General features: G+C 37.1%; 1 protein-coding gene across 3 annotated transcripts in view; it reads right to left on the reverse strand.

Annotated features, from left to right (window-relative positions):
- Window positions 1-235: 235 nt before the first annotated feature.
- TBC1D4 (TBC1 domain family member 4) overlaps window positions 236-14,951 on the reverse strand; it is a 78,189-nt gene continuing 63,473 nt past the window's right edge. For all 3 annotated transcript variants that reach the window (XM_030813491.1, XM_030813492.1, XM_030813493.1), the window contains 4 exons: window positions 10,816-10,975; window positions 7,697-7,866; window positions 4,532-4,708; window positions 236-2,587 (listed from right to left, as the gene is read on the reverse strand). In XM_030813491.1, the coding sequence (XP_030669351.1) occupies window positions 2,354-2,587; window positions 4,532-4,708; window positions 7,697-7,866; window positions 10,816-10,975 (741 nt within the window). In that variant the 3' untranslated portion in view covers window positions 236-2,353. The remainder of the gene's footprint in view (window positions 2,588-4,531; window positions 4,709-7,696; window positions 7,867-10,815; window positions 10,976-14,951) is intronic.

The raw sequence follows: 14,951 nt of genomic DNA on the forward strand, positions 1-14,951 counted from the left end.
CAACATAGATCTCCTGCATGCACAGTTCACAATAGGGTTTGCGCTCCTATGAGAATCTAATGCCGTGACTGATCTGACAAGAGTCAGAGCTCAGGCAGTCATGCTTGCTCGCATACCCACCACTGCTGTGCAGCCTGGTTCATAGCAGGCCATAGACAGGTACCCAGGGACCCCTGCAGTAAAAGACTCTAACCAAGAGCTTCTTCTCTCCCAAAAAGTAACAGTATATGTCAAGAAAGCTGCAGCAATATATTTATTGCAAAGGAACTAGACATTACATTAACCTGATGAAGATGTAACAATGCATGAAGCATAACTGGTGCAACATTTTTTAAAAACCACAAATGAAAAAGAAAATTCATTTTCAAAAGAAAATATTGTATCCAAGTCAGCTTAATCTCTGAACACCATAATATAATTCTTAATGTTGATTCTAAACACCCAAGATAAAGTTTACTTTAAACTGAACAACAGAAAAGGTTTCTTCCCAAACTTTCCCAACAGATTCCTTGACTACCATCTGTGCATCACACCCATAAAGTAATTTTCATCAACGGACAGTAAAAGAAAAAAAGCCTCCTACAAATAGAGAAATTCTCAGGAAATCCAAGCAACAAATCAATTAGTAGCCCCCAATTGAATGGGGCAGACAGAATCAGTATTTTCTAGAACTTAGAAGTTACATTAACTTTACTAATAAGATTTTATTGTCTTTTAAGAAACTGTCTGGATTCAAGGGCACACTGAGCTACAACAAGTCATTATATACACACTGGGTAACAGTGTAGAGGGGGTTTCAGATGTTTGTTATCTGTTCATCAAAGCTTTCTGAAACCCCTAGAGCTTTACTATTCTACTCTATAATAAATTTTCACTGTGTATAACAAACTCCCTTTGAAGAAAATTACCCCAGATAATCCATCTGTGAAAATACAAGTACTGCAAAAAGCAGTGACGATAAATACTTTTTGGAAAGGCAAAAATGCTGCATCAACTTTCAGAGGCACTATCATCGAATCACCTCTGAAAAAGAGAACTGCAAATGTACTTTAAAAATTACTTTCCTTGCCTATACCCAACATGCGTGAATGTCCTCTCATAAGCTGTTCGTAGGCTGAGGAAGTGAAGAGTTGAAATGCAGACCTGCAGGTTTTAGTTGAGCTGGTACCACTGGTACCACCTTCTTTTTTCGTTCCAATGGATTTCAACAGTTTGTTCCTAAACATTTCACAGTTCTCAAAACTTTTCACATAAAAGGGGGAGATTATTAAAGCTTATTAGATTCTGTCAATTGGTCAAAAGAAAAAAATGTATTTCAACACAGTTTGTCATCTTTGGAAAAAAATCAATGATAATTACATTTCCTTATACTGAATTTAAGGTAGAGAGACCTAAATTACGAGCACTCACAATTTGGTGGGAAAATGGCAAATCCTTGTCATCTGGTGACTGTGGCACCAAATAAAGAGGAATTTATTCACAACTGAATGAGTTATTTAAATAAAAAGGCAGAAAGCTAATCTAGACATTTTAGGTCCTAAATTAAATTTTTCAGGTGTGATATTTTTAGTTTGAGTAATAACGCTGGTCTAGTTTGCTAAAAAATTAGCGACATTCTCCTTTACCTTGAGCTGCGTAGACCCAGCCACAATGTCCTACTTTCTCTTTATGTATGTTTAAAGTAATGCCTAACCAGACTCACAATGCATGTAGATGCAACATGCTAGTTGGCACAAAGCAGGCAGGGAGAAATGCCCCTACCTTCCCAAAAAACTCACAGGAGCATGACTAGTAATCAGTCATTTTCCTTATATAGACAAGGTCAGTAGATATTAAGACAGATAAACATAAAGTTACATAAATGTTTCCACCTTTTCACCATTGAGTGAAACATGCTGTTCTTTGGAGAAAAAAATACATTCATTTTTTTCAAGTATATTGCAATATACAAAGATGCTCTGGCTTTGTTTCACTATAAAGACAAAAAGATTTCACATACGTCCAAGGGAAATTTCAGTTTACCTTTCCTTTGGTGTGGATTTCATGAAGTTCTGACTAAAAAAATTAATCTAAATATACATCTACTCATTTTATCTGAAAGCATGAACTATGTTCATTTTATATATATATTTATATGTACATAGCAACAACAAAAACCAGTCTACATATGTCCAATGGCTTAGGATTGGCATGCTCTCATGAGCACGAGGTCCACCTGCTGTGACTAGGGGCTCAGCACCAGTATTAGGTGGTTCCATCAGCTTCAGGGTCCAGCCTTGGGCCAGCGGCATGCAGGCTCTTCCTCTCTGTAGTATTCTAAGGAGCACTTTCTGCTGAGGCCACGCCTCTTCAATTATGGCTTATTTCCTATCTTGGCTTTGTTGTTAGGGTTGCAGTTTAGGTCTCTCAGCAACAGTTCACAATTGGCTAGAGCATCCGCGGGCAGCAGCTTTCGGAGTTGCTCCACTGTCTTTTGATAAGCCATTTTTTCTTGTTCCAGGGTCCGGATTAAAGACTTCATTTTGGTCTCTCTCGTCAAAAGATTTTCCAGGTTTGATTCCAAGGCCTGGATTTTAGTATGAGCTACCTGTTTGGGGGAAAAAAAATCCTCCAAGTCAAAAATTTGATTTGGAATCAAATGTCTTGCTAAAGTCATGATTCATTATAGTGGGAGCCAGTCCTTACACATATTAACCAATTACTTCAAATTACTTAATAAATTATGTGAAGCAAATACTCTGAAAACCTACAGGAAACGATGATTTATTAGGTTTCACAAAGATGTAACCATGGAACTACCATGATTCATCTCCTCTCACTGAATACACTAATAATTCAATACTAAATCACCCCCCTCACCAACAGTAGGAATCCTTATTCTACACCCACTGGTGTTCCCCTGAGTGAGTGGGATCTGGCCTGGCTGAAGGAGAAACAGGAGATTTCTGACACTATCTTCCAGTGCTAAAAGAGATTTTCCTTCTCTGACTGAAATACGGCATTCTCTAAACATACACTTGGGCTTTCATCAGTTTTTATAGATGTGAGGGGTGGCCAAGTAACTGATGATGACTACACTGAACTGTCAGTGAAAAAGTCTACAACAGTTCAGAAGAATCATTATGAAACAGGTACAAACCCACCTTCCCTAATAAGGGCAAATACTCAATTAATCGCCATTGAAATATCCAACTAAAAATGGACAATATACTAACCATTTATTTTTCTTTTTGAAAATAGACTATGTTGCCCTTTTTTGAGTAGAAAAAAGATTTAAATCTTCTGTGAGCCAGAGCCAATGTAAGACAAAGTGAAGGAAGTTTAATGTTCCCATTCTTGGGAAGCAACTACTTGAGAGATCCCTCATTTCTAACCTGTCCCTCCTGACTGGTCTTGACAGGGAACTCACCATATAGGAGCAGAGTTTTAGAGTTTTCCAGTTTGTAGCCAGGTGCAGTGTTGGGGAAATGGAGAGGACGAGTAAGTGGAAACCAAGGAGCCATTAGGCACTGAAACTCCCCTGAAGTCATCTCCCCTGAAGACTTCAGAAGGGTCACCTGCTAGCCTCCCTCCCGTGATCACTCTTAAGCCCCTCCCCTCAGGGCATGGCTACATAGCACTCATCATACAAGTTGCAAATACAGAATATGACTTTATAATAAATTTCTTATTGCATGTATAAGTGTGCGCTTAAAGACAGATATATAGTATTTTATATTCTCAAATAATTGTGAACTCCCTGATGGCAGGAATGATGTATCAATATTACATGTAATATTTGCATGTAATTCAATTTACCTAGACATGTCTCCCTCTCTTTCAATTTCCATTTTAGTCTAGACAACTCTCATCATCCGCAACAGATTTTCACAAGTGACTTCTAGCAGGCCTCCTTACGTTCTCTCCCATCTCAGTCTGTCCTCGTCAAGGTTCCCAGATTGATCTTTCTATAGTATGGCCCAAAAACTTTGAGAGATTTCCCTCTTGACAGGATTAAAGCCATGTTCTTTGGCTTGACACTGAAAGTCACTTACAATTCTGCCTCTATCATATTTACCCTACCTCTCCCCAACATCTATCTTAAATTGACACCAGGCTAACTCTGCTGCTCTGCCATGTCCTCCTTGTTGATGCTACCCTCCTACCCAGCCTGACTTAAAGACCCTCCTCACTCATTTCTTCCACCAACCTTCCAGATTCCAGCTCAAGCCCAGGTCCTTCACAACTTCATCAATTTCCTACATTCAATTCCTCCTCCCTTTAACTTAACCAAATATCTGTAACATGCAGCAGGTATTTAAGCAGATTCCACTTTGAACTGCCATTTAGCTATTTTGTGAGGGTGCATTTTTTCCAAGTAATGTTTAATTTAACATGTCATTTGTAGCCCCAGAGCACTTCAGCAGTCTGATACATGGGCTCTTGGTTAGCAATGGTTCATTCCACACACATATCCCTTTCATTCCTGAGGGAGTTCTATGCATGCAGGAGGCATTAAAGTACTTCTTTGCTCAAATCTTTATTTCTTTACCTGTAATTTTTCTAGGAGGTCCATGTTTTGTCTTTTCAGTTGGCTATTGGCCCTTTCCAGCTTCTCCAAAGGTTCACTATCCTCACAGGAATATGAAGATTCCTGAAGCTCATCCTGTAGCACATGATATTCCACCTCATAGGCATGCAACTGCTTAGAAATATCCATCTCAAAAACCTGCCATGAAAGTATCATGGGTTAGTCTGGCCTTTGGTATGTATAACAAGATACAGCCTGTGTATCTTGGTATATTTCATGTGTATTTCCAAATACTTATAAATGAAGAACATTAAAGCATAAAAAAGGAAAAAAAGTGTAACTGTCAATACAAGAATAAATTAGATATAGCTTACACTGTCAACATAAAAACAGATAGCTCTTTCTGTGAAAGAAGAAATTTTTTCTTTAAAAACAGGACAGATTATTTCTATGCAATTGAAACATTCTCATGAAGCCAAGTCACTAGAATAAGTTAATGTCCAAGTGTATTTTGCAGCCAAGATATTCATCATCTAGTAACTGTCTCCCAAAATGTAGTATACTAGATAAACAACATTAGTTATTGAGTAATTATTATGTTAGAGATAATCTCTGCTGATCAGTAAGCAAAATTGCATAGGGTATTACTGTAATAAAGCAACCAAAAGCATTTCTAATTTATTTGCCAATGGAGTAGAAAGATCTTAATAAAATTTTTCATCCATTTGCTATTCCCTGTAAGCCTCTTAAGAGTCATTTACGTATTGTACCGCTCAGAGAATCCTCAAAATTGCACACTGTGAGCACTGTCCAGGGCTATAAGGTTTAATTAGGGCTGCTACTGCTCTCCTATATCACCACTAAATAGGAAGGTCATTTGCTTTGAAGCTAGAGGACAGTTACTCCAAACTTCCTAGGGGGAAAGAGAGACAACAGCTGCTATTCAAGCAATGGTGTCTATACTAACACTGAGAAGAGAAAAGTAACCACAAAAAACCTGACTTACTCTACTATTTACTACTAGAGATACTCAATCATTCGAACTTTAATAAGAGAATTTCTAGACTATCTGGTTATCCTCAAATAACCATCATCTTTTCCTTACTTAGTGGGTATAGATACAATGGATTATTACACAACCATTAAAAATGATAATATGGATCTATAGTTACTGGAAAAAATCTAATACTCTATATTTTTAATTATAAATCAGGTTCCACAATAGTATATATAGTATGATTTCATTTATGTGCAACTTTATACATTTTTATATGTATATATAAGCAAATAAACATGTAATACAAAGTTTCAAAGGTTATCTCTAGATGTTGAGATTTATAGTTACTTTTGTTTTCTTCTTTGTGATTTTCTGCATTATTTGCATTTTTTTCCAGTGTCCATAAAGTTCATCAAAGTCTCCCTTAATATCAGCATTTCATTCCACAGTAATCAACTCTAATTGTTATGAAATTCTCTCCAATATCAAGTTCAAATTTACCTGCCTATAAATTCTACTCATTAATCCTAATAGTAATCTGTAAAGCCAGGCAATTTCCTCATTAATTTTAGAAGGGAGGTGATATCTGATTTCAAATCTCTGAAAGCATAATATCTGATTCCAGTCAAGAAAGATATTTCTGAAAAATTTATAAGCAAGTGAATATATAAATAAAAGCTATACTTTTCAGCTTACAGAGCATTTTAACAAATACGAACTATTTATATATATTTGTGATTTAGATTCCATGTAATGGAAATAAAATTTTATATGTATTAATATAATAAGAGTTCATATTATAGTATGAATTACAGGGTACAAAATACTTTAACATATTGGTTATATTTCTCCTAAAATAATACAAAACTATAATAGAATCTACTTTTGTTATTCCCATTTTGTAGAGGAAGAGGTTGAGACTCAGCGAAGTTGTAACTTGCCCATAGATACACAGCTAGTAAATGGCTGGGCACCAGAACAAGGTTCCAAACTCCCTTTCTCTAAACCCTATCATCTTTCTGCCATCAAAAGTGCCTTCAGGAAAGTGGTAAGCTTTATCAATGCTCATAAAGCATAATTGTCAAATCTATCAATCTGCTCTTAAGCTTGTCCACTGCATCTGAACAGCAGCAATATATAGCTACCACTCACCTGGTCCCTATGAAGAGTCAAGGACTACACATACGGTGTGCAGATTACTCTCAATTTGCTTCTCAGATCAATTCTCTGCCCTCATCCATTCTATTGTACCCTGGCAGGCAGACAATTCCCTACACTTACTTTCTGGCTGGCTTCTGGTTCAGTTTGGCAAATAGAAGATGCCAGCACAAGATCAGAGGGGGCAGGAGAAAAGGGTTGGGTATTTATTCGCTGATCCTTCTCTGCCTAGTTCAACAAGACCACAACAACCAGCACAGAACCCTCCTCCACGGTTCCAGTTCTCCCTGGGCCTAGTAACACTATTATATCCTCCACTTAGCCCCTCTGCAGCAGGAGTTTGAACAGTTTCCCTATGTTACTAGTTCCTTGGCACCTGGACATCTGTGTTGGATTCCCTTAGGCCTACCCACACCTTTATAGATGGTTCCTTCATTTGAATCATCAGAGGGAGAATGTTTCCTGTAGGGACAAAGACTGATACACCAAGTCTCCTCACTGAAGCTTCATAAAACCTCTCAGATCAGTATCATCCCATTCTGGAACTTGTCCAATACTGTCCCATTCTGGACATCTAGGGTTTGGATGATTAGGCTGATGTGTGCAAGCCAAACAACCAGTTAAAGAGCCAGAAGTAGATGCAAACCCAATACCTTCTAATTCCAAAGCCTGTACTCTTGCCATGTGTCCTCTTCGTGTATTTTACAAAATAATTAACAATATAACAAAGGCAAGAGGATCTGATTTTATTCTCAGGCCTTCCTGACTCTGTCAGTTCTATCTTCAGTTTTAGCATTGGTTTAAATTGAAAGGATTCCTGAAAAACTCATTACGTAGCACTAAACAGCATTTTCTGTGCATAGCCAGATAGACAATGTCACAGTGTAGAAATTTCACAATAGTCCCCTTTCTAAATAAAATGTATCTGATGAAAATATCTGTCAAGCAAAGCCACATTTTTATGCTAAAGCATTTAATACATATTCAGTAGAGAAAACTGCTATATAATACTATTAGCATTTAAATCATACCTGGGTAATAATTTTTTCCATTTCAGAGGTATTCATATCAGGTAGCGTGTTTTTAAGAAACTCAACAATATTTTCGAAGCTCTCACATTCCATTATAAGTGTCTCTTGGCTGCTCAGTAGGCTGAGTGCAACCTTGAATATAACTTCAGTTCCCTGAAGAAAAATAATATCTAAAAGAAGAGATATAATTTTCATAATCAAAATTATGCATCCACTCTTGTAAAAAGCATGCTATTTGTGCTAAAGGTTTTTGTTTGTTTTATGTATCGCAAAAGAAAACTGGTCAAAAGCATCTAGCTTTTTTTAAAAAAAGCAATATAACTAAACATATAAGCAGATGTTTTAATATTCCTCTTAAGAATCTCAGATAAAGCCAGGGTAAAAAAGGACAAAGTATATATCTGTCCCTGAACTATTTGTAATTTTTAATGCCAAATTTAATGGAGACTAGGTAAACCTCAAGGACAGTTATTCAACTGATATTTAGATTTTTCTTCACAACAGGAATACAAAAACAAATTAACATAACCAATGAGTACTATTCAAACTCTCATTACCATAATAAAAAGTAAATGAACCAGCTATGTAATTAAATCTATACCACACCAAGAAATTAAACAAAAACACTTTAAAAGAAAAATTAAAACAAATGAAAAACATACAACCTCAATCAGGAGAGAAATATAAGAGCTACCCTAACGCTAAGCCCTGCTTTCCTACAAACACAAACATGCAATACTTTCGAAAAGTATCAAGTACTAGGCCGGGCATGTTGGCTCACATCTGTAAACCCAACAATTTGGGAGGCTGAGACAGGTGGATGGCTTGAGGCTCGGAGTTCGAGACCAGCCTGGTCAACATGGTGAAACCCCATCTCTACAAAAAATACAAAAATTAGCCAAGTGTGGTGGCACATGGCTGTAGTCTTAGCTACTCGGGAGGCTGAGGCAGGAGAATCGCTTGAACCCAGGAGGCGCAGGTTGCAGTGAACTGATATTGTGCCCTGCACTCCGGCCTAGGCAATAGAGCAAGACTCAGTCTCAGAAAAACAAAAAAAGAAATAAATAAAAGTATCAAGTACTTAGTACTTTTTTATGAAAGTTTCTCTCAATCTATGTCATTCTTTAATCAATAATATATAACAGGGAGTCTTTAATGAAGAGGGAATCATAGAATCATTATTTCAAACATAGTAATTCTTCTTGCTCATGCATCTTTCCATTTCCTGCCAGTCTCTATTCTTTTATAAATTCAAAGAAGAGAGTTGAACAGCTATTGTATAGCCAACAGCATCATTTGTATTCTCAAAACAAAAAACTGACACTGAGGACATTTGTTTCTTGAACTCTTGATATCAAGCTTCCAAGGGTAAGTCAAAGAGAGGTGCCCTGAAACATCATTTTGATATGATAGACTATTCTCTGGGAAGAAAAACATATATAAACAAAAGGATTTATAGAAGACCCATTAACAGGAACCCAAGCTCCAGAGAAAATGTCACTGTAGAAAAGCAATAGTGTATATTCAATAAACAAGAGAAATGTGATGAACATTTGATTCAGCACATTTTAACTTTACTCTTTTGCTGCATTTTATAAATTGTAGTAACACTAATGCGGTGTTTAACTTTTAAACCACAGCCCTCAATAAGAAAAATATCACATGTTGTAATCTGGTATATATATATGGTATACATAATCTGGTATATGTAATCTGGTGTATATATATATATATATTATATTATATATATATATATATTACACATATATCCTCAAAACAAATTTCTCCAAACAACATATTTCCTTAGTATTTGTAATATTCCCTAATATCTTCATCGTATGCTATTTCATTTTTTCAAACACTGGCAATGATCTATGATGGCACCAATACAATTCGACAAAAAGCTCCATTTAACAGAAGTGCAGTTGTGAGTGAATACTGACTGCTTTGCCCATGTCTACTAAATAGATGATCAGCACATAAAAATTAAGGGAGCCCTTTCTAAGGCTACTGAGGTCCTAAACAACATCATTAGAACAAACCTCTGATGAAGAGTTGGTGGTGGTGGTGGTTGTTTTAATTTTTGCTTTTTAAATAACAGACTTAGACAAGTATAAAGACTTGTGAATAGATTTAAGGGCCTCCAAAGGGGACACAAACCATGTTACACTCTCTTTTTATTCCCAATGCCAAACACTGTGATTAGAGCAAGGCAGTTACTCAGTAACTTGCCCTGGGTTCTACTGACTGTACTTAGTGTTTTCCCTGAGCCACCAGTCTTAGAGACTGTCCCCCAGCACTGCATTGGCATGAAAGAAGAGTCACATGAGCAATGAAACAGGAAGTAAAGTTATTCTGTGAACAAAAAGTCAGATTAAGAAATGCCATTAGAAACAACATTGATACAGCTAAGAACATATTTCTCTGTGTTTTGAATGCAAGATGAAGAAGACAATGGGGGTAGAAACACGTATGGTGGCTCACGCCTGTAATCCCAGCACTTTGGGAGGCCGAGGCGGATGGATCACGAGGTCAGGAGATTGAGACCATCCTGGCTAACATGGTGAAACCCCGTCTCTACTAAAAATACAAAAAATAAGCCTGGCGTGGTGGTGGACGCCTGTGGTCCCAGCTACTCGGGAGGCTGAGGCAGGAGAATGGCGTGAACCCAGGAGGCAGAGCTTGCAGTGAGCCGAAACCATGCCACTGCACTCCAGCCTGGGTGACAGAGCGAGACTCCATCTCAAAAAAAAAAAAAAAAAAAAAAACAAGAAATGTGTATATAAAAATCTGGAAAATTATACAGAGTCTGTCCCTAGTCCAGATTTTAGGAGTATACTCTCTGATTTTTAGGCACAAATGAAAATAAGAGCTCCATTACAGCTGACTCAAATACAGGAGCCCAATTCCTCTTTCCCTTTTAATTTCAATTCTATGTAACACAAATATGGTTTTAAGTTACTGTCCGAATACAGCCAGGTACATTTATTAAATTCCATTAGCAATTTGCTATTCTGTGTAACACATGATAAAACAATAGGGGCATCATATGGCCAGAAGTAGAAGTATAGTCCTTGGAATAAATAATACTGTTCCATTTAATTACAGGCATCTCTTACCAAAAACTCTGGCTACAAATCCTAATGAAAATTGAGAGGCAAACAATGTGAGGAACCAGGGGGCAGCATAAAGACTGGGGCTGATTTCATTTTCTTCAAGGTGATTGTAGAGATCTCTGTGATAGTCATGAAGGAGCCTGGACAGCTGGTACATTTGAATCTAAAGTTAATTTGGAGAAGAAAAAAAATATTATGCGTTTATCTGCATGTGCATCAAATACACTGATTTTAATTTTATTCTAATATTTAATAACAAATTCACATACATAAGTAGTATTACTTTATTTTTATGATTTTAAAGTTGATACTAAAATCCAAGTTCACTTAACTGAATTCATAAAGCAAGTCACTGAAAGTCTGTCTAAGAAGACTGAGCAAGTTTCTCTATCACGTGTGTTTGAGTATCACATATATACATAGAAATGGAATTTTTTCTTCTGTAGGGAGGCATCGCTTTTGGAATTTAATGAGAACAGTCCTGGCTCAGGAACCTCATAGAAAATCCCTTCTACTTTCAGACTAATTCCAGAAAAGCCTCCGTTCTAAAGAATCTACCATGTTCAGTGCAGAAGCTTATTTCTATTTACTGAGACCAGCATGTGATTTATGAAAGAGTTCTGGCTCTCCAGACAATCTGCACTGCTAGGATAGAATTAAAGCTTAGAATGTTACAGGGCCAGAAGCTTCAGATTTATTTCTAATATTCAAGTTATTCCAGCAGCATATTTTTCATGACAAACGGGATTAAGGCAAAAAGTGCAGTTGTTTCTGAATGTTTCTAGAACTAAAAGAAAAAATTATTTCATTTGGCTACTGAGTTGGTTACTGGCATTTCAGAAAACATCATAAAGACAGCATACAGAAACTTTTAAACTCATATCTGTGATACTAAAGATAAAGCAGTAGTAAGTAACAAACAAATTTGTGAATTGTGTTTTAATTTAAATTTTTATCCACCCAGTTAAGAGATAAGTGATGGTTCCCTGATCAGTTATATTGGCTTGAAATTTTGGTGTAAAAATGTATAACATGTTTTATTAAATCTAGCAGAACTTCTTTCACTAGAAGAAACTATTAAAACATCACTCTTAACTCTATGACAATACATAAAAATAACCAATTATGTTGTGAATTCAACAATTATTTCTAGAGTACAGAACTAAAAATCAACAGACTCCTTTGGAAAAAAATCAAAAACTATGCATAAATACAAAAAAGTGTTTCTTCAATCCTTATCCACAACAAATATCTTTAGAAACTACGTTTCCACACAAACTGTAAATAAAAGGGAATTAAGGAGCCACAGGAAGTCATAGCTATAAAATAAGAAGCTTAGCTGGAGTCAAACAGAAAGTTTTTTTTTAACGAGATTATTATCTCAAAAAGGCATGTTGAAAAAAAAACATACATTTCCTTTAGACCATTTACATCGTAGAAACCAGAAATTCTGAGCATCTATCAACAAAATAATTAGTATTTTGGTAAGCACAAAAATCAAAAAAGTCTAATTAGCAGCATAAAAAGAAAGCACGTCATCAAAAGCACACTGTTCTTGTTCACTTGTGATTATAAAAAGAAGCAATACTTCAACATTTAATTTTTTTAAGAGAAACTTATTTCCCACCTATCCTGCCGCACATACTCAAATGGGGGTTAAGAGAGTTTCTTCCATCAAGGGATATTTGGGCAAATAAGAACACGATTCAGCCTTCCTAGAAAGCTTTTTTTTTTTTTTTTTTTTGAGACGGAGTCTCACTCTGTCACCCAGGCTGGAGTGCAGAGGCGCAATCTCGGCTCACTGCAAGCTCTGCCTCCCGGGTTCACGCCATTCTCCTGCCTCAGCCTCTCCGAGTAGCTGGGACTACAGGCGCCCGCCACCACGCCCGGCTAATTTTTTGTATTTTTAGTAGAGACGGAGTTTCACCGTGGTCTCGATCTCCTGACCTCGTGATCCGCCCACCTCGGCCTCCCAAAGTGCTGGGATTACAAGCGTGAGCCACCGCGCCCGGCCACGCTTCCTAGAAAGCTTTAATGATAAAATTCTATTTGCTAAGAACAAATAATCCAATTCCACCTTAGAGATACCAAGGCAAAGCATATTAAAGAGGTGAACTGGAGAAGGAAAGATGCATAGAGAGAGATAAGGGTAGGGGAGAGAAGATGAAAAAAAAAGTAGAGACCAAAAACTTCAGAGGAAAAGATATAATGTCTTTATGCTTAACACAGAAAGCAGCAGAAATCAATGTGACGAGATACAGGTATTCAAAGTTGAAAAAGACCTCAACCCCCACATTTTACAGATAAGGTAACTGAAGCAAGATTTTACACATTTGACAGATAAGGTAACTGAAGCCTGGAGCACCCAAGCCACCAAGAGAGAAGCAAGAAATCAGAAATCCTGTGGAGTCCAAACCCACTGCAAGAGGCATTTAAGCACACTTCTAAACATCCTATTGGCTAGACCCAAAACAGTACCTCCTGGCTCTAGAAACTGGAGAAGTGTTATATCTCACTTTAAAATGCAAAAGGACCTATTCTCCTAGAATAAGGTCCCCAATACTGTGGCCCACAGCAATGCTGTCACCAGAGATTTTTAAACATCTGCATTTTCAAAATTATAGACATAAAATATTACTTGGTACTTATAGGCCATATTAAAGGAATGTATACATCCAATTTACATGAATTTTTGTAATGTCAAATTGATGAATAATTTTTCAGTTGAAATATCATTGTATTTTTAAACTGATAGCTATATCTTTTTATCTGTGGACCCAGATCAAACACTACTCACAGGTACTTCCGTGTATCTTTGAAATTCTAATAGCTACCAAACCGTTGTTTCTGAAAATCAGAATTATTGAATTCCTTACAAGACCATCTGATTCCTATCTGATATTACGATGCAGGTGACCAGGCACAGTGGGTCACGCCTGTAATCCCAGCACTTTGGGAGGTCAAGGCAGGTAGATCACTTGAGGTCCGGAAGTTTGAGACCAGCCTGCCCAACACAGTGAAACCCCATCTCTACTAAAAATACAAAAAAATTAGCAGGGTGTGGTGGCGCATGCCTGTAATCCCAGCTACTCGAGAGGCTGAGGCAGGAGAATCACTTGCACCCGGGAGGTGGAGGTTGCAGTGAGCCAAGATCACGCCACTGCACTCCTGCCTGGGTGACAGAGCAAGACTCCATCTCAAAAAAAAAAAAAAAAAAAAAAAAAAAAGATAAAAAGATGCAGGTAAACTCTTTAGGAATAAAAAATAAAACTTTCCACAGTTGTTATTTGACTTGTTAAACCTATGAATAGTCATCAATGAGGAATCAAATCATATGAACTCACACCAGAAAACCTAATGTTGATAGCAAAGCCCTATCTCCCCAGTCAAAATTTTACCTTCAGAAAGTAAAGAAAAATGGAATACTTCATCTCCATTCATACTCTCAAAAAATATCATTTACTATAATGCTCAGAGTAAAAACACAATTCTTTTGTTATACATTGGCAACTGAGATATTAAAGGCAAAAAACTCATCTCTGGGAACCAGAAAAAATAGTATATTTTAAAAGCATCTTTAAACTATTACTTCTTATTTAAAGCATAGTATTATGATGAACTGGGAGTCATGCATACCTCATTTCAAGGGAGGAAAAACCTGAGAATCCTCTTTAAAGTCTTCTTTTATATTTTTAACCACTGAAAGCTTTAAATTGCCAGGCAGTGGTTGTTTGAGATAAGTATCTATAGACAAAATTTAAACTGCTTATTAGCAACCAACCCACTTAGAGAAGTGATAAACTAGGAGAGAAATGTGCAAACAAGGAGTCTGAGGCAGGCTAAAGACAGCAGTGGCAGTTAATACCCCACTCAAAATACCTGGAAAATCTTAATGGTGCTTCTTCACAGCCTGCTAAGAAAAGAAGACTCAGTGGCTCAAGCCTGTAATCCCAGCATTCTGGCAGGCTGAGGCGGGCGGATCACCTGAGGTCAGGAGTTCAAGACCAGCCTGGCCAACATGGCCCATCTCTACTAGAAATACAAAAAAATTAGCCAGGCATGGTGGCACCTGCCTGTAATCCCAGCTACTGGGGAGGCTGAGGCAGGAGAACGGCTTGAACCCGGGAGGCGGAGATTGC

This window comes from Nomascus leucogenys, chromosome 5 (genome assembly GCF_006542625.1).
Source record: "Nomascus leucogenys isolate Asia chromosome 5, Asia_NLE_v1, whole genome shotgun sequence".
NCBI classification, from domain to species: Eukaryota; Metazoa; Chordata; class Mammalia; order Primates; family Hylobatidae; genus Nomascus; species Nomascus leucogenys.